Here is a 19,353-nt window from a genome sequence, read left to right on the forward strand (position 1 = left end):
ATTCCCGTTGAAGAACCTATAGTCAAGAACGATGCACAAGCCGGAGTTCCAAAGAAGACTACCCCTCTAGTAACACCCATAGCCACTCAACCGCCATTCCCCTCCCGACTTGCGACTTCGAAAAAGAACATGGAGGAGAAAGAGATTTTGGACACCTTTCGAAAGGTGGAAGTAAACATCCCTCTACTTGATGCAATCAAGCAAATCCCGAGATATGCAAAGTTTTTGAAAGAACTTTGTACCAACAAGAGGAAGTTGAAGGGGAATGAGAAAATTTTGATGAATGAAAACGCATCCGCGGTTTTACAAAGGAAACTTCCACCCAAATGCAAAGATCCCGGAATGTTCACGGTTCCTTGCAAGATTGGAGATGTCACTTTTAGTAGTGCTATGCTTGATCTTGGTGCCTCTATCAATGTCATGCCCTATTCGGTGTATGAATCATTGAATGTCGGACCCTTAAGTGAAACCGGTGTCATAATCTCTCTTGCGGATAAATCAAGTGTCTTTCCTAGAGGTGTTTTGGAAGATGTCCTAGTGCAAGTGAACCAATTGGTCTTCCCGGCGGATTTCTATGTGATTGATCTAGATGAGCAAGTGTCCTCCAAATCGGCTTTAATCTTGCTTGGGAGACCGTTTTTGAAAACGGCTAGAACAAAGATTGATGTATATGCGGGAAGTTTGACAATGGAGTTTGATGGTGAAGCAATAAGCTTTAATATCTATGATGCTATGAGATATCCTAGTGACGTTTCATCTATGTACTTTGTAGATGTTGTTGAGCCATTGACCCAAGAATTGTTCGAGTTGTCTAATGGCGATGTGTTGGAAATGATTTTAAGCAAAGGATTTGATTTTGGGAAGCTAGTCGAGCAATTAAAGTTTTATTCCTTGGATCCGGAGGTTGAGAAGTTGGTCAATAATTTAGAGGTGAAGAAATCCACAAGATTTGATGTCAAGCAAATTGAGTTGACCCCAACCCATACGAAGTTGTCTCCATCCCTTGTTCAACCACCCGAATTGGAATTAAAGGTCCTACCTCAACATTTGAAGTATGCTTACTTGGGCAAGAATGAGACTCTTCCGGTTATCATTTCGACTCATCTAACCGAATTTGAGGAAGAGCAACTCCTCAAGGTGTTGAAGGAACACAAGGAAGCCATGGGTTGGACGATTGCGGATATCAAAGGTTTGAGTCCCTCCACTTGTATGCACAAAATCTTGATGGAGGATGAATGCAAGCCGAGTCGGGATGCGCAAAGAAGGTTGAACCCGCCTATGATGGAAGTTGTAAAGAAAGAGATTTTGAAGCTACTTGATGCGGGGATGATCTATCCAATCTCGGATAGCAAATGGGTGAGCCCGGTGCAAGTCGTTCCCAAGAAGACGGGAATCACGGTGGTCGAGAACAACAAAGGTATGATGGTCCCCACCCGTGTGCAAAACGGGTGGAGAGTATGTATTGACTACCGCAAACTCAATGCAAGCACAAGAAAGGATCATTTTCCATTGCCTTTCATCGACCAAATGTTAGAAAGGTTGGCCGGGAAATCTCACTATTGTTGTCTAGACGGGTACTCCGGTTTTCACCAAATCCCGGTGGCACCGGAAGACCAAGAAAAGACAACATTTACATGTCCATTTGGCACTTTCGCATACCGGAGAATGCCATTTGGATTGTGTAACGCCCCAGCCACTTTCCAACGTTGCATGGTTAGTATCTTTTCCGAATATGTCGAAAACATAATTGAGGTTTTTATGGATGACTTTACGGTATATGGGAACTCGTTTCAAGAATGTTTGACCAATCTCACCAAAATTTTGAAAAGATGCATTGAAACAAATTTGGTTTTAAACTTTGAGAAATGTCATTTCATGGTGAGTCAAGGTCTCATTTTGGGTCACATTGTGTCTGAAAAAGGAATTGAGGTAGATAAGGCCAAGATCGATGTTATTCAAAGCTTACCTTACCCGACTTGTGTTCGGGAAGTTCGTTCTTTTTTGGGCCATGCAGGTTTCTACCGACGATTCATCAAGGACTTTTCAAAGATAACAAGACCAATGTGCCAACTCTTGCAAAAGGAGACTGATTTCGAGTTCAATGAGGCGTGCAAAGAAACTTTCGACAAGCTCAAGGAATTGCTTACATCCGCCCCCATCATACAACCACCGAATTGGGATCTCCCTTTCGAGATCATGTGTGATGCAAGCAATTATGCTATCGGCGCCGTTTTGGGTCAAAAGAATGGAAGAGCCTCCCACGTGATCTATTATGCATCAAGGACACTAGACAATGCTCAAAGCAACTACTCTACCACGGAGAAGGAGCTATTAGCCATAGTGTTCGCTTTGGAGAAGTTTCGACAATACCTACTTGGCACCAAAGTTATAGTGTATTCGGATCATGCGGCTCTCAAGTACTTGATGACAAAGAAAGATGCAAAGCCAAGACTCATCCGGTGGATCTTATTATTGCAAGAATTTGATTTGGAAATCCGAGACAAAAGTGGATGCGAGAACCTTGTTGCCGACCACTTAAGCCGGATCACTTCAAATGAAACTCCTCTCCCTTTGCGAGACGAGTTTCCGGATGAGCATCTCTTTTCCCTTATTCAATCTACTCCTTGGTATGCTGATATCGTTAACTTTTTGGTCACAAAAAGGTATCCCGACACATTCTCACGTGCTCAAAAAGACAAGCTCAAAAGTGATGCAAAATACTATGTGTGGGATGAGCCTTATTTGTGGAAACATTGTCCCGATCAAATCATTAGGCGATGTGTACCCCAACAAGAGCATCAATCCATTTTACAATTTTGTCATGAATTTGCTTGTGGGGGACACTTCGGACCTAGCCGGACTTTGAGAAAGGTTCTTGAATGTGGATTATTTTGGCCAACCATGTCACGCGATTGTTATATGTTTTGTAAAAGCTGTGAACGGTGCCAAAGGACGGGAAACATTTCACAAAAAAATCAAATGCCACAAAATCCAATCCTTGTTTGTGAAATTTTTGACGTATGGGGGATTGATTTTATGGGCCCATTTCCCATCTCGTTTGGCAACGTTTACATATTGCTCGCGGTTGACTATGTCTCTAAATGGGTTGAGGCCAAAGCCACAAGATCGGATGATGCCAAAACGGTTATCGACTTTTTAAAATCTAATGTCTTTGTGAGATTTGGTGTGCCTAGGGCTTTGATTAGCGATAGAGGGACGCATTTTTGCAATAAGATGATGGAGGCCTTGCTGAAAAAGTACAACGTGACTCATCGTGTCTCTACCGCCTACCACCCTCAAACGAACGGTCAAGCGGAAGTCTCAAATCGTGAGGTGAAGAGTATTTTAGAGAAAACAGTGAATCCGACAAGGAAAGATTGGAGTTTAAGGCTTGATGATGCCTTATGGGCCTATCGGACCGCTTACAAGACCCCGATAGGAATGTCACCCTTTAGGTTGGTTTTCGGAAAGTCATGTCATCTACCCGTCGAATTAGAGCACCGTGCATTTTGGGCGGTCAAGCAATGTAATTACAATATTGATGAGGCGGGGAGACATAGGAAGCATCAACTCCAAGAGCTGGAAGAATTGAGAAACGACTCCTATGAAAACATAAGGATTTATAAGGAGAAGACGAAGCTCTTCCACGACAAGTCCATCACCCGGAAGCATTTTGAACCGGGGCATAGGGTCTTACTTTACCATTCACGATTGAAGTTATTTCTAGGCAAGCTAAGGTCAAGATGGATTGGACCTTTTGTTGTGATAAAGACTTTTGACCATGGGGCGGTGGAAATCCAAAGTGAGGAAACGGGACAAATCTTCAAAGTCAATGGGCACCGATTGAAGCCATTCTATGAAGGTTTTAATGCAAATGCTCTTGAAATCATCCATTTGGATGTCCCGGTGTGTTGAATCAAGCTAGAAGGACGTCTCGCCAAAGACGTTAATGAAGGGCATTTTTGGAAAGCATTATGCTTTCACTTTTTCCGGATCCAAATAAATCATTTTTCAACGCGTTTTCGGGATTTTGAAAAAATAAATTTTTGAAAGGTTTCACCTTTCACTCCCCGTTTTGTTCCCAATTTTGTCAAATTTTTGAAACCGGGCCTTATGGGGATCGTTTTGGCTTATGAAAAAAAAAAACATTTTTGAAGTGCAGGAATGACCTGCGGCCCGCGTGGCTTGGCGGCTTAATGTTTGCGCGGCCCGCGTAGATCAAGGATCAGATAGAGTACAGCACCCGCGGCCCGAGTCCTACCCGCGTGAAAGATCAGAGAATTCAGAAGTTTTTCAGCAGCTAGACGCGGCCAGCACGCGGCCCGAGCCTTGCCCGCGTGGGTGTTCGAGCACTTAGCAATTTTTTGGGCCATTCAGTTCCCGCGGCCGGCACGCGGCCCGCGCCCTGCCCGCGTGGTTGGTCGAATGACTGATTCTTTTGAGCTGTTGACTGCTTTGACTTTTGTTGACTAAGGGGTTTAATGAGTTGACCAACATTGACCGGGTTTGACCTTTCTTGACCATAGATTAAACATCTCCAGCACTCATCTTCTTCATTCTAACCTAAAAAATTCCACCATTTACTCTCAAGAACACCATAACCCACTCCTCACAAAAATCCATTTTCCCGGAGTTCTACCGGTCGGAATCTCGCGAGACTGCCGCCATTCTTCGCCATTTTTCATCCTCTACAAACCCCACCTAAATTTCGGTCCGATCTGTGGCCGGAATTCCGGGCGCCACCACCACCTTCTTTCGCATTTTCCGGCCAACTCCGGCCACCATTGGAGATTCCGAGCACGAGGTTTTGTTTCTCTCATCAAGGGCTTTCTAACCATACCCATCTTTTCCCAAAAACTCACGAAAAATTTCCGACCAATTCGGGTGCCGCCACTCTAGTCGCCGGAAAGTCATCTTGAAGCTCGTTTGTGGGGTTGTTTTAGCAATTAAAGCGTCAAATACGGAGCAAAAATTGTAAGCTTGGGGTGTGTCTTGACGAAATATTTTTGGTGGCACTTATTCATCCCGGGTCTAAGAAAATTGGGTACTTTCATTCCTTTATCTTGATTATTTGCATCTTGATTACCCATTAGTTGTTGGAATTGTGTGGTCTTTGGTGTCATTTGAAGATTATTGTTGATAAAATTTTGTCCCGGATAATGTCTAAACGTGCCAAAACGGGGACGGGAGCTACTTCCTCTAAAGGTGGATCAAAAGGAAAATCCAAGGATCCCCCGTTTCGTTTGTTGAATCGCGAGGACCGCAAAACATATGATTTTCTCGTTTCGAACAAACGTCAAGTCAAGTCAACAAAATTCCTCCATAGGGAATCTTTTGCTAGTCTTGGGGTACTCGATGGAGTCCAAGCGTTATTTAACAATATTGGATGGGGCCAATTCCTCTATAACCGCGCCGCCACCTATGTTGAACCAACCTTGGAATTTCTCGCCACATTCAATCCCGGAGAGGAAGGCGAAACCGTCACCTTCCAAATGCTCGGCGAGAAGCGATCCCTACCATATCGGGTGGTGAACGCCCTAATGGGCACTCCAGTGGACAATCTATATCACCAACAAGACCCATGGCCCGGAAACTTCAATGAGCATCACTTTTGGCAACAAATTACCAACGAGCCACAATACTCATCGTCTTCGTCAAAGGCCTCCTCCATAATTCACCCATGTTTGCGCCTAGCGCATCGAGTACTCACATGCACCATTTTTGCCCGCTCCGAAGTGGGACAAATTTCAAAGGCGGAATTATTTTTTCTTTGGTGCATGACTCGTGAGAATGGTTCGCGACCGGATTTTGCCTCCTTTTTCTTCACCAAATGTTACAACCTCACAACTATGGACAAAGGAGACATTTTCATTGGGGGATTGATCACCCTCATTGCATCTCGGCCACCGCTTCAACTTCATCTCTCCACTCTTCCATTCGAGAAGGCTTCCGGCCCCTCTAGCCTTGACGGCCACGCACTCTGCCGAATGCAACTCGTCCGGGATTCGGTCATTGGTCCCATGTGGATTCTTGACAACCAACCATACCTCATTCTTCCCCACGAGTATATAGGGAGTTTCGACCCAACTGACCCCGATCAATGGATCATTCCATCCGACTACCCTCCTCCTATAGATGATGAAGATGGCCAGTTTCAGCCTCCACAGCATTTTGCCGAGCCTCAATATCAGCCGCAGCAGCAGGGGGGACACGAAGTCCCACCATATTTCCCCCCTACGTTCTTTGACCAATTCGCCACAATGTTCTCCACGGTGCAGCGCATCGACACCCAAATGCAAGAGAACACGAGAGCCATCCAAGATGTGGTGACCCGTGTTGATCGATTGGAGCAGTCCTTCCCGCCCACTTCCCGCCAGGTCCAGGATATGTGGGACTACCACTATCGCCACGGGCATTTCCCGCCGCCCGACCCTCCGATTTAGGTCATTTCCGCCCTTTCCTTAAGCATTGAGGACAATGCTTGTTCTTAAGCTTGGGGTGGGGCATTTCCCTTTTCTTTTACTTTTTCATGCATTTTTTGTTAGGTTGCATTTCATTTTAGTTTTAAGCTAATTTGCATTCAATATTTTTTATTTTATATAAAATTCCAAAAAGATTTCATTTTCTTCTTTTCTACTTTCTATTTCTGCATAACATTTAGCTTAGGGCATTAGCATTCATGCATTTTTGTTGTCTGTTTATTCTCACCCCCCCCCCTTGGATGCCATGGAACAGGTTCATAGTTATTGTATCATTATTGGTCCAGGATCTTGTTGCTATCTCACCCATCGAACCGGGACCACTAGCTGCAGTTTGGGATTTCATACTTGGGATCAGATGCTGGAAGCTTAAAGGGGTAAGTGATCATGGCCAGGTAGTTTTCATGAAGAATTATGCATGCAATACTAACAACTGTAGGATATACTATAGCAATGGATGTTCTTAGCCTTGCGGTCACTACCGCTGAGAGGATCACACTTGATCATGTTTGAACCGTTAAGATGAAGCACTGGTGCTTGTCCCCGAGTAGAATCCATATCCGGTCTCTTTACATCACCATATCTTTTTGCGATTTTCTTAGGATCTTAGAGAGTCTTTTAGTCCGCATATGGATATTTTCATTATTTTTGAAAAATTGCAAGTTTGAAAAGGAGCTTACATTACATCTTTATGCTCCACACATGGTCATTTTCACACTTAGACCATTCGGATTATATTATTACCCTCTCGGTTCCACTTACATACTCTTGGGAACCAAATTTTGAGTCAAAATGTTTTGTGTTTTAAAAAAAAATAAATAAATAAATAAAATAAATTCAAGCTGCAATAATCGTAGATAGGTGACCGGTTCAATTATTGAACAAATTTTCCTACATTTTGGTCACCCGGCGTTTGATATTCATTTATTTAGAGTTGTTTTACTGTATATAGATCGAGTTGTTTTTTTTTTTTCGCAAATTGGTGATGTTAGGGAGACTGTCGAGTCGGATACTACAGGAGGTTTGGGCCAACACTAAGTGAATCGATTCCTACAACGGTGCCCGAGCGATTAAACCCAATTACACATGAGAGTAGCCGACAGACGTGAGATCAGAGTGTACACTTAAAAGAAGAGCTCCACACGAGCCCATCCAACTGCTTTCTCCCTACTACAGATGTTCTTCATTGTATGCATGTTCCATTGGGCTGCGACTGCTCATCCCTCCTTACTCACCTAAAGGAGTTGTCCTGGCTGTGGTTTATGGTCCCATTGTCATCGGATGAAAAATCCGTGAGGTAATAGCAAGATCAATTCTGACCATGTTGACTAACGGTGATCAGGTTCCGCGGTTCTATCCATTCTTTTTATTTTCCCTAGGATAGTTCATCCCGAGTTCATTTTAGTCTTGTCTTACTTGAGGACAAGTAAGGTTTAAGCTTGGGGTGATTTGATAGCTTCATTTTATTTACTTCTTTTTATAGTTTATTTTAGCATATTTCATTCACAATTTAGATAATTTCCATGCATATTTTCCTTTTTGTTATTTTATGACCACTTTCGGGTTCTTTCGAGTTTTGTGAGCTTAATTACAGATTTTAAGGAGACTAGCGGAGCGGGATCTTTTGGAAAGCAATTGGACTTGGAGGACAACGAGGATTTTAGGCTTGATGGCTATAGAGGTGATGCATGGAGTGGGATTGTCAATTATTTGAAGGGTTGGAAGAATTAAACTTTAAATTTGAAAGCCACGGGAGAATTCTTGAGTGTGCAAGATCGATGTTTAGGAATTTGCGGAAGTTTTGAGTGATGTGGAGAGACAAATTGGGCTCAAATTGAAGAAATATTGAAGAGAAATGGGCTAGAAGCAGATTGGATTCGAACTGGGCCAATGGATTAGCTGTGGGGGCCCAAGACTTGAAGAAGCCCAAAAATTTCCGTCGAAGTCACACGGCCCGCGTAAGATTCCCCGCGGCCCGCGTGGATTCCTGACAAGGGCAATTTCGGGATTTTACTTAGAGCTCTATATTGGGAAGGTTGGTGTGCCTCTTTAGCATAATCTTGGAGGTCCGATTTTGATACTTTCTCTCTGGAGTTTGGAGCATTTTTTGAAGGCCAAGAACCCTCAAGAACTTCACCATTTCATCTCTTAATTCTTGCTAAATGTTTGGTACAATCTTAACTAACTTTGTTTCCTTGAGTTTAGTCATGCTTGGCTAAACTAATCTTGGTTGACTTTTGTTGAATCCTTTGAACTTTTGTTGAATATTGAAGAATCCATGAATTTGTGTTTGAATCTTTATGAAAATGTTTTGTGTTTTAACATCTTATCATTACTTGCATGTTTTTATTCATGAGTTTAAATGTGTTTGTGGTGATTAGTTGGCTAATTTCTTGATTAAGTAAAGGATCTTCAAATTAGCAAGCAACAAGTGATTCTTGTGTTAGTTTTACTTCACACAATCATAAAAACATTTTCTCCAACATGGTGGTGAAAGCATTTGACCCCTCTTGGATTTGGTGATTTTTTTTGGTTCTTAATGCTAGTTGACTTTCACTAATTACATGCTTAATGGAATTAGTGACTTTAACTAAGGAAATTGTTATGAGCTTCTCTAACCATTTCAACAATTAAGAAAAGTCTAGGTAATCTCAAGCTCCTTGGATTACTATAGCCAAATTAAGGGTTTAAAACAAGTATTGCACCATTTGATTCTAATGATATGTTCATCAAAAGTCAAAGTGAGGAACCTTAAGTCAACCATCATTCTCTTATTGATTTTACATCAAACTCTTATTCTTGCTGAAATTGTCTATTTAAATCTTAGTTAATTCTAGTTTGTTTCAAGTATTTCAAAACACCAAAACCCCCAGTTTTAATTTATTGTCATTTTCCAAGTATTTTTACAAAGAGATTTTTCATAGAGTTATTAAATTGAACCAATCCCCGTGGATTCGATCCCTTTACCACTATACACTATTTTAGTGTGTAATAATTAGGGTTATTAATTTTGTTGGCCTCGACAACCACCAATAAGTTTGGTTCAAAAACTCTGAAAATAAATCTAACTAACATTTTTTATTAAAATTTCACCTAAGACAATGCCACCTGTTAATGTAATATGTATTTAATTTATGTTTCCCGTGTTTAACGCGGGTCATAATCTAGTATACTTTTATAGTTAATTTTTTTAATTAAAGCATTGATAATGAGGCATGAAATAAACTTTAAAAAAAATCTTCGACATATATCTTCTCTTGGTGTGTTATTAGGTTTTAAAATAGACATTGTGAAATTTTATTATGTTGCCGGAAGATATAGTGTTTTATATAATATTACATTTCTTCAATCTTTAAACCACATTGTAGTCGTCATTTCCAATAAGTTTTTAACACATTTTCCTTGATCAAAATGCATTTATCTATTAAGGGTGTTTTTTTCATTGTGGAGGGTCGTTGGAGAGAATCAATGACATTATGGAGTACATGACGTAATTATTGGTGCTTATGGAAGATATTCGCATTGATATAACTGATTTGGTGATTACTAGAAAGCTATGTTAGCAGTTAATAAGACACAAATATCTTTCGAACCTTCTTAAAAAATATGTTTTCCAACTAATTCACGACAATGATGTCATCCGTCTGATAGATGTTAGCATTGTAGTGCCAAATATGGTAACATCGTTCGTTGTCGATGGTGTTATTAGAGTTGGATATGATTTCCACGTAAATCGACCAATATAGGAGAAATTGATCGACTTGTGGTTATCAATCCTATGGAAAACAATAAGGATCCAAAAGCAGTTAAGTACAAAATTTCTTCCCTAAAATGGTTACTTCATGTGTTCTATATCCAAACACTATAAACACGTAGTTATGATTACTTTCCAACCATAACAAATCAAGTAGGTAATTTCTTCCTTCATATGGTTATCTCAATTATTGTGTATGAATCGCAAAAACAGTTGGTTGTGAGTATGTTTATCTTTAAAGTTTTATTTATATTAGTGATAATGAGGTTGCAAGGTTGATGAATTAAGAAGTGATTATCGAGACATACTTCACTTTGTTGATGATGTTTCTACATACTCATGCAAATCCATTGGAATATTAAGTATGTATATTTGAGTAACTTCTTTCTTGTGTATGCCTACTGATGTGCACAAATTATACCTACCAGTTTTAAATTTACAACCTAACAAAACTTAACTAACTAATGCACATAGACAGTGTACCTAGTCATATTGTAGTATAGAAAAGTAAGTCGGGTATCGATCACAGAGAACGATATTTAGCTAATAAAATAACTACTAAAACTTAAACTAAGAAAAACAATCTTAAAGTGAGGGTTTTTATTGATTTTGCAAGACCAGCAACTTAAATCAAACAAATAACAATTAAACAACTAAAAACACGAAAAGAAACTATTTGAATTCAAGATTAAAGAGTACTCTTGTTTAGTTCTGAATCCCTCATTTTCCAATGGTTGATTTCTAGTAAAATAATTATGCTGGTTACCAAATTATAATGTAACTAATTATTATGTTCAATTTCCTAGTTTTTACCAATTTATGAATTACCATGTAATGTTCAAACACAAGTAGACACGAAATTGATATAAAGATAAATTTGGTTATATATGATAAATCTATGAGCTACCTATCTAGGATCAAGACAAACAGTTATCACAAATTATGGATTAATTATGCTCTTTAACACAATCAAAGTTACTAACTTATATCACCTAACTCTAGAATTGGATCAATAACTAGATCTAGCAATTCAATGTTCATAAACCACTAGCTAACAAATTTATGCAAATAGAGTGATCATCTACTAAACAAAAGCGAAGCGATATAATGAGTTTTGGTAGCACTGTGCGGTCTTAATCAAGTGACTAGATCGAAAGACAAGCCTGGTCTGATGATTGAGATGAAATTGTATTGGTGTCTTCATAAGTCAGTATACCTTTAATATAAACGATGGAAGGATTTGGAAAATGTTTGATGCACCTTATGGGCATCGTGCCCAACATCAAAATTCGAAGGAGCTCATGTATGTGTTTTATTTCAGCCCAATTTAAAGGCCATTTGGCAGCCCAAATCCATCTTAAGCTGCCATTTTGTGACTGTTTTTGTGATTAAAATATGCCAAACAACACCACCTTGGAGAATGAAGGCACACGATGATGGCAGATGGGCAAAAGAACTGAACTATGATTCGAAACCGATTTGAGATCCGAAACTGATCCGGTAGTGAAACCGATTTGAGTTAAACCAGTTGATGTTGGTGCGGATTATTTTGCCCCAAGACTATCTTTCTCATCTTTTTTTACTCTGTATCTCTCTCTCACCAAAAATAAAGGAATAATTTTTTTTAATGTAAATAACTAGAGTTTAAAAATGGTTTCAAAGGCAAAAACTACATCTGTGAGCTAACACGTGTCTGATAGTAGTCGTCACTTTCTTATCCGCTTCTATACAGTCCACTACTGATCGGGAAAAAGATGGCGACTATGGCAGCCATTGTCGCTCCCTTCTCCTTTTCCTCATTGTTATGCTCGTCTCCTTCCTCACAAACTTCTTGCTCTTTCATACAAAGACCTCGATTCTCTTTCTCCTGCCGCGCCTCATTATCGTCGCCACCGCAACACGGTGGCCGAACTGGTTTTATGGACTTCCCGTACGTCTCCGCCCCACACAAAGATCTTATGGTAGATCTTGTATCCACCGTCGAAAGTCGGCTCGGTTCTTTACTTAATCCTTGCAGCCTCCCGCCTGATGTACAGTCTTATCAGAATGAAACCGGAACAGCTCATGCTGCTCTCCATCTCAGATCAGGCGTCCAATCCTCTCAGGTACTTTCTTCACTTCTACATTCCGTTTCTGATTTTATTTAAGTTAATAATGCTGATGGTAATCAATGATCGATGCGATGCTTGAATCAACTTAGGGTTCTGATTCTCAATTCCAATTTTGAATCTGTTGGAATAAGTTTGAAGTATAAAAAAACAGAGAAGACGTTGATGTTGCTGATCAACCAGGAGCAAGTGAGTGAGATGCTTATTGACTCGATCAAACTAGACCAACACTTCAAATTCCCAAACTTCCAACAGAATCAACTTTGGGTTCTAATTCTCAGCTCCAATTTTCATCAATTTATGATCGATGCTTGAATCTACTTAGGGTTATGCAATAACATTTACGGAAATTCGTTTCTGATTGATGGATTAAATTTTGTCATGTGTTCCAGATTGATTTCATATTGGGAAGTTGGCTTCACTGTGAGTTACCATCAGGAGGAGCTTTGAACATTACAAGCCTGTCAGCCTATCTAAACTCATCAACCGATGCACCCAACCTGTTAGTAGAGCTAATACAAAGCACTCCAACATCAATGGTTCTAATTCTCGATCTCCCTCACAGAAAGGAACTCGTATTGAACCCTGATTATCTCAAAACATTCTATGAAGACACTCAACTGGATCAACACAGACAACATCTCGAGAAGCTCTCAGAGGTAACACCTTACTTCTCTTCATCTCTTTACATCCGTTCAGTTGTCTCTCCCACTGCAATCCTGGTGCGTATAGAAACAGAACAGCTGGAGGAAATGATTGAAACTCATGTCACTCCGATTGCAAAACAAGTGTTGAAAACGTGGTTAGATGTTTGTGCTTTTGGGGAGAGAGTAGTGGGTGAAAGTGATAGGGTTTATTTGAAAAAGAGAGATGAAATGAGCAAAAACAAGACCATTGAAATCGATCTGGGTTCAAGCTTGCCAAGGTTGTTTGGCGAAGAAACTGCAAAACGTGTACTCGAAGCTCTCAGGGAGGTTTTCTAATTCTGTTAGGAATTGTTAGTATCGGTTTGTGAAGGATTTATTTATTACTTTATAAAAATAAAAATGTCTCATAGTCTCTATATTATGGGCAATTGACTTCACTTTTTTTAACAGAAAATATATTAAAAAAAAACTGACAATTGTTTACAGAAAATGATAATAAACCGGCAATCCTTTAAATATTTAAGATTTTAGCCGGTATATTCTTGGCTCATTAACAAACGACGAAGTCAGACCTTTCTTAACCCAACTATTATAAAAATATTTATTTTGTATGTAATTATGGTAAAAACACCAAATCAATATAGCAAAAGAAGTTGTATGGAATAGCATCTACAACGTTAGACACGTACAATAATTTACTATTTTTCTCATATCAGTAATTTATTTAACAAAACAACTTATCAAAAAGAAAAATAGTTATTAAATGGTTTTCTTTTCTATCTAGAATGTTCTATAAGGCCTGGAATAACTTACTATTATTTAAGCACACTTTATATTACAATACATGATATTTCAATAAAAGAAATATTACTCTTATTTTTTTTTTGAACGGCAATATATTCTACTCCTACACTACTTCTAAATCTCCACCTATGTCCCTCACGGGACTTGAACCCTCGACCTCAAGGAGGAATGACAACATCGGATACCACTGGGCTAAAAGTCATTTAGTCGTCATATCTCAATTAGTAAGGAAATAATAGATTCAAATATAATTAGGAGAGCAAGGTGGTGTTTGGTTCACTGTGGGAATTCCGTGGGAACTAGAGGAAATTGGAATTCAATTCCACCGAATTCCCATGTTCAAAATTTGTTAAGATACATGGTTCATGCACACCAAAAACAGAACTGTTTGTAGATAAAAATCTCCAAACAATATGAGCATAGATAACAACAAAGTCAACATCACTACTATCTTTAGTATTCAAGCTCTCATATTGAATTTTGCACTCGGCAGATGTCGATGGATAAAATTAAACAAATTCAATTTAACTGATCTGTGAAAATTTTTAGTATCTTTTGTTGTTCAAAAATGATTTTTGAGAAGGTGTATATATGCACAACCATAAGTGCATATGTGCATAATACAAAAGTGCATATACACACCCTTTGTATATACACGTTTTTTTATTAATACAAATAGTACCATTGTGTCATTGGGTACAATATTGTACTATCGAATGAATAGTAACAATCCCAATGTCTTATTAATACAAATAGTATCGTTGTGTCATTGATTACAATATTGTACTATCGAATAAATAGTAACAATCCCAATGTCTTTGGGTGAACTGTAACATGCCCATGTGAAAATAGTTGGTCAGTGCTACGATTAAAAGAGTTAAAACCACAAGCCTAACCGCCTAACCGAATTAGATGGTCATCCAACCCAAAAACAAAAACCGAACCATAACCGGGTAAACCCCAACCCGCCAAAACTCATTAAGGTGCGGTTTGGGGTGGTTTTCGGTTAAAAACAGATAATACGCACCCCTAAATTCTCAACCTATTTAGTTGTCACACAACTTTAATAATTTACTCCATTTTTGTTATATTATCTTCCAATCAATCCGCTCATAAAATTTTTAAATTAAAAGTATCTTCTAGTTTTTTTAACAACTTTTACCGTTTAAATAATTTGAGCGGTTTAATTATATTGGCCACTTCCACTTCCTCTCTCCCTTCCTCCAACTCTACCTCTACTGTAACATCCACCTCTGGCACGTATCACAATATTGTCCGCTTTGGGCTCCTGACACGGAAACTTCCCAGGGGTCACCCATCCATGGATTGTTCTTGCCCGAGCACGCTTAACTGCAGAGTTTTTATGGGATCTGCTGCCCTCACGGCTTTAAAACGCATTGTAACAAGGAAGGTATCCACACCCCTTATAAGGAAATGTTTCGTTCTCCTCCAAGCCGATGTGGGATGTAACGACCGTCATTTGAGGTATTAATTATTATATATTACTTAAATTATTGTTGGGCTAAATATGGATAAAAAGGACTATTGGAGTGGACTTAAGCAAGTGGGCCAAGGATTTGGGCCGCCCATAAGACGTACGTTGGGCGTAGCCTTGGTGTACGCGGGGAGTAGAGGCGCATTGGATGCGGGGGACGCATGCACGTACGCGCAGCGTACCAGGAGTACGCGCAACGTACGTGAGCAGATTCCAAAACCCTAATTTTTAGGGTTTAAGACAGATAAATACCCCATTATAGCTCAACCCTGGCCTCCTTACCAACCCCTCACCCTCAGAAACCCTAAATATCCTCTCTTACTCCATTCTTGTGTGTGTTTGGCATTTTAAAGCTTAGTTTGGTGAAGAAGAGCTTGGAAGAAGAGAAGAGAAGTTGGAGAAGAAGAACTTGAGTATCTTGAGCTCAAGGATATGGGATTATCTCATCTTTTGGCACTCAAAGGAGGTATAAAGCTGCCAACTTTCTTCATGTATGCTTAGATCTAGAGTAGAGATGTTTTGGATCTTTTTAGTCCCAAAAATGGAACTTTATGACTCAAACTCGTTTCTAGGTCTAGGGTTGCCACCCTTAGTGACATATGAGTTCCCTAAGCAGTAAAGTTTCAATAGTTAAGGTCCATTTGTGACCAATTGACCATGCATGAGATCTAGCCATTTCCATGGAAGTTTATTGCTATTTTCCAAGTTGGGTTCATTTGGTGGGTTGCAAGCCACCAAGTAACCAACTTTATGGATTAAGACGTTAAAGATGACTTGGATCTGTGATTGTAGCCTCTAGAGTAGAATATTAAGTGCTTAATGAGAAAAGTGGCTTCACAGGGTAGTACGATGGGTGTACCAGCCAGTAGGCGCAACGTACAAGCCACACAGCAGGTACGCGTTGCGTACAGAGGAGTACGCCTCACGTACTCATCAGACTTGGGCTTTTCATCTTTTGGGCCTCGGTTTGGGCCAACTATTGGACTTATCAGCTATTGGGCCTTAGTGGGCCATCAGAAGTCAGATTTTGGACTAAGGACATGGTTGGGCTTACGGAAGGCCCATTTGAGAAGTTGGGCCCAATTTAGAAAATCGGGCCATTAATGGGCCTTTAATGGGCCATTAGTGGACTTAGAAAGATTAGATGGGATTGGGCCTTGTTTATGGTCCAAATCAGAGCAGGGGTAAAATGGTCATTTTACCCTTAGAAGGATTCTCAATTTGTCTGACTAAGTATTGTTGTATAGAGTTAGTCGGGGAGTCGTGGGAGCAGCCAGTAGAGATTCCTCACACGTGAGTTCAGCATTCAGTTTGAGAGGTGAGTTTTCCTCCAGTAGGAACGGGTCTAAGGCCACAATGTCGGCCCATTTAGTTGTTAGTAGTTTTGGACTACGGTCCGATGTCGGGGCGGTCCGGAGAAGAGTATATGTATGCTTGATGTCTTTGTGATTCATGCATGTTATGTGTTATGTGTTCCGGGGCAAGCTCGATGTATGTTAGTGTATCTGTTATGTGTTATGTGTTTCAGGGTAAGCCCGATGCATGTTAGTTTATATGTTATCTGTTATGTGTTTCGGGATTCGGTCTGATGCCGGGGTAAGCTCGATGTATGTTATATGCTTATGTTATGTGTTTATAATATATGATATGTTGTGTATGTGCCTGGGTAAGCCCGATGCCGGGGTGAGCCCGATGCCAAACGTGGTCTGATGCCGGGGTGAGCCCGATGCCGGGCAGGAGTCTGATGTCAGGTAAGCCGATGTCGGGTTCGTCGCGATGCAGTTGGGCGGTGTCCCAAAGTTTATGTTACATGTTATATGTTATGTGTATGGTATGTGGTAGTTTGGGGGAGCTCACTAAGCTTCGTGCTTACAGTTTTCAGTTTGGTTTCAGGTACTTCAGCTAGCAAAGGGAAGAGCTCAGGATGATCGCTTGGCACACACCACAGTTTTCTAGCCTGGAAGATTTACTCTGATATTTGATATGAGATTTTGCTATGTTGACAGATATTACGATATTTTGAGATACATGGTTTATGATTTTATATGATGATGATGATATTTATGGTTTTATTAATAATTTAAAAATGAAATTTTTAGACCGTATTTGTGGGATGTTTCAAGTTGGTATTAGAGCCTTGGTTTGAGGGATTCGGGCACACTCTCGGGTGTGTCTGAACTCAAACTAAGGACATGGTATGAAAATTTTCAAAAGAAAATCATTTTTATAAAAGAATTTTTAAAAGAGAAAAGAACTTTGAAAAGAGAAAAAGGGTGTGGTGCATGTAATCAACCGAGCTCAAGTAAGTACTCCCAAATTACCCATACAAGTTTATGTTATGATATGTTTATGAGAACTACATGCTAGTTTAGGACTAAGGGTCTAGGAAGGATGCCTTATGTGCCTATTATATATGTATCAGCTTTATGAGAATTGCATGCTAGTTTAGGACTAAGGATCTAGGAAGGATGCCTTATGTGCCTATTATATGTGTATCAGCTTTATGAGAATTGCATGCTAGTTTAGGACTAAGGATCTAGGAAGGATGCCTTATGTGCCTGTTATGTGTATCTCAGCTTTATGAACCACATGCTAGTACAGATTAGACAGTAATGACCTGAATGTGATATGCTTGATTATGTGTACTCGATGCTCGAATGCTACTTGCTTTGTGCTTTTAGGAGTTCTAGCTATCTCTTACTAACTAGTAAATGAATATGTTAAGTTATATATTGCGAGGATTAAATAATTTCAGAAGGTTAGATCTAACTCTATTGTGCAGACGAGGGAGTTTATTTCGTCTGAAATCACATGCAACATTCTAGATCAGACTCCTGTGATCTTTGGATTGGTCAAGGAGGGTATTTTAGAGCTTCTGGATGAGAAGCTGAGCGCTTTCCACACTGAGATGAAGGCCATGATGGGGTCGCGCACCCTAACTTTCAGGGAGTTCAGGGCTTGTGGAGCTCCCGATTACCATGGGGCTCGGGACCCCATTGCGAGTACTAGATGGTTGGCTGATGTCGCCAACGCGTTCCGCACGAGCAGATGTCCCGAGGGGGACAAGCTTAGACTTGCGTCCTTGCTTCTGAAGGGCAGGGCACGTGACTGATGGGAGGAGGTTGGGAGATCCATTGGGGATGATTCAGTTTTAGATGCTATGACATGGGATGACTTCCCGGCCAGGTTCAAGGCCGAGTTTGTACCAGTTATTGAGGTGCAGGAGTTAGCACGAGAGTTTCAGGACCTCCAACAGCCTACAGAGATAGTGGCGGAGATCACCGCCAAATTCAGAGAGAGATCCCTTCTTTTTCCGCAGTATGTGGCGGACGAGGAGATGAAGAAGGCTCGGTAACACGAGATGCTGAGGAGTGACATTAGACAGTTTGTGAGTCGATCCAGCTGCAAGACGCTGGAGGACATGATTGATAGGGCTCGAGAGAGAGAGAGAGAGAGAGAGAGAGAGAGAGAGAGAGTTGGATTTAGAGATGGAGAGGAAGAGGAAACCAGAGGGGGGGGGGGGCAGTCAGCGAGTTTGGGCAAGAAGTCCAAGGTATCAGATCACAGATCTTGGAGCCAGCAAAGCCACGGCCATTGTGGCAAATGCGACAGGATGCACGAGGGAACGTGCAAGGTGGGGAGTTCTGTTGGATTAATTTCTAAGTCCATAACTATATTTGGTATGTACTTGACCCGACCCGGCATGGTCCATTTGGGTTGCACTTCACCGGCACAATTTATATGGATAGTCTTTTGAGAATAGTATATTTATGATTTATATTAATATATTATAAGTTCTAATATATTAATATGGAATCATATTATTTAATTAGTATTGATCAAGAATTAATTTAGAATTAATTAAGTGATCAAAAAGAACTAATTAAATATGGACTCTTATATATATATATATATATATATATATATATATATATATATATATATATATATATATGGAATGGGCCAGGTTCATTTAGGTTGGGCTAAGCTTTCATGGATGGTCCATGGAGCTTTTAACCCATGGATCCTATGTAAATGAAAGGTCATGGGTATTAGGGTTTACATG

The 19,353-nt window shown here is 40.2% G+C and overlaps 1 protein-coding gene across 1 annotated transcript; it reads left to right on the forward strand.

The window, feature by feature from the left end:
* Positions 1 to 11,901: 11,901 nt before the first annotated feature.
* On the forward strand, positions 11,902 to 13,404 carry ACD2 (accelerated cell death 2 (ACD2)). The gene is made up of 2 exons (XM_079079493.1): positions 11,902 to 12,338; positions 12,734 to 13,404. The coding sequence occupies exons 1-2, from the start codon at positions 11,988 to 11,990 to the stop codon at positions 13,322 to 13,324; spliced, it is 942 nt and encodes a 313-aa protein (XP_078935619.1). The 5' UTR covers positions 11,902 to 11,987; the 3' UTR covers positions 13,325 to 13,404.
* Positions 13,405 to 19,353: the final 5,949 nt, after the last annotated feature.

This window comes from Lactuca virosa, chromosome 2, assembly GCF_052849685.1.
Source record: "Lactuca virosa cultivar CGN04683 chromosome 2, Lactuca_virosa_CGN04683_v6, whole genome shotgun sequence".
Lineage (NCBI taxonomy): Eukaryota > Viridiplantae > Streptophyta > Magnoliopsida > Asterales > Asteraceae > Lactuca > Lactuca virosa.

Bases quoted from the DNA above. Each gene is read 5' to 3' on its own strand.
- ACD2 (XM_079079493.1), top strand. From the start codon at position 11,988: ATGGCGACTATGGCAGCCATTGTCGCTCCCTTCTCCTTTTCCTCATTG. The intron at 12,339-12,733 runs GTACTTTCTTCA...CATGTGTTCCAG, and splicing joins CAGGCGTCCAATCCTCTCAG to ATTGATTTCATATTGGGAAG.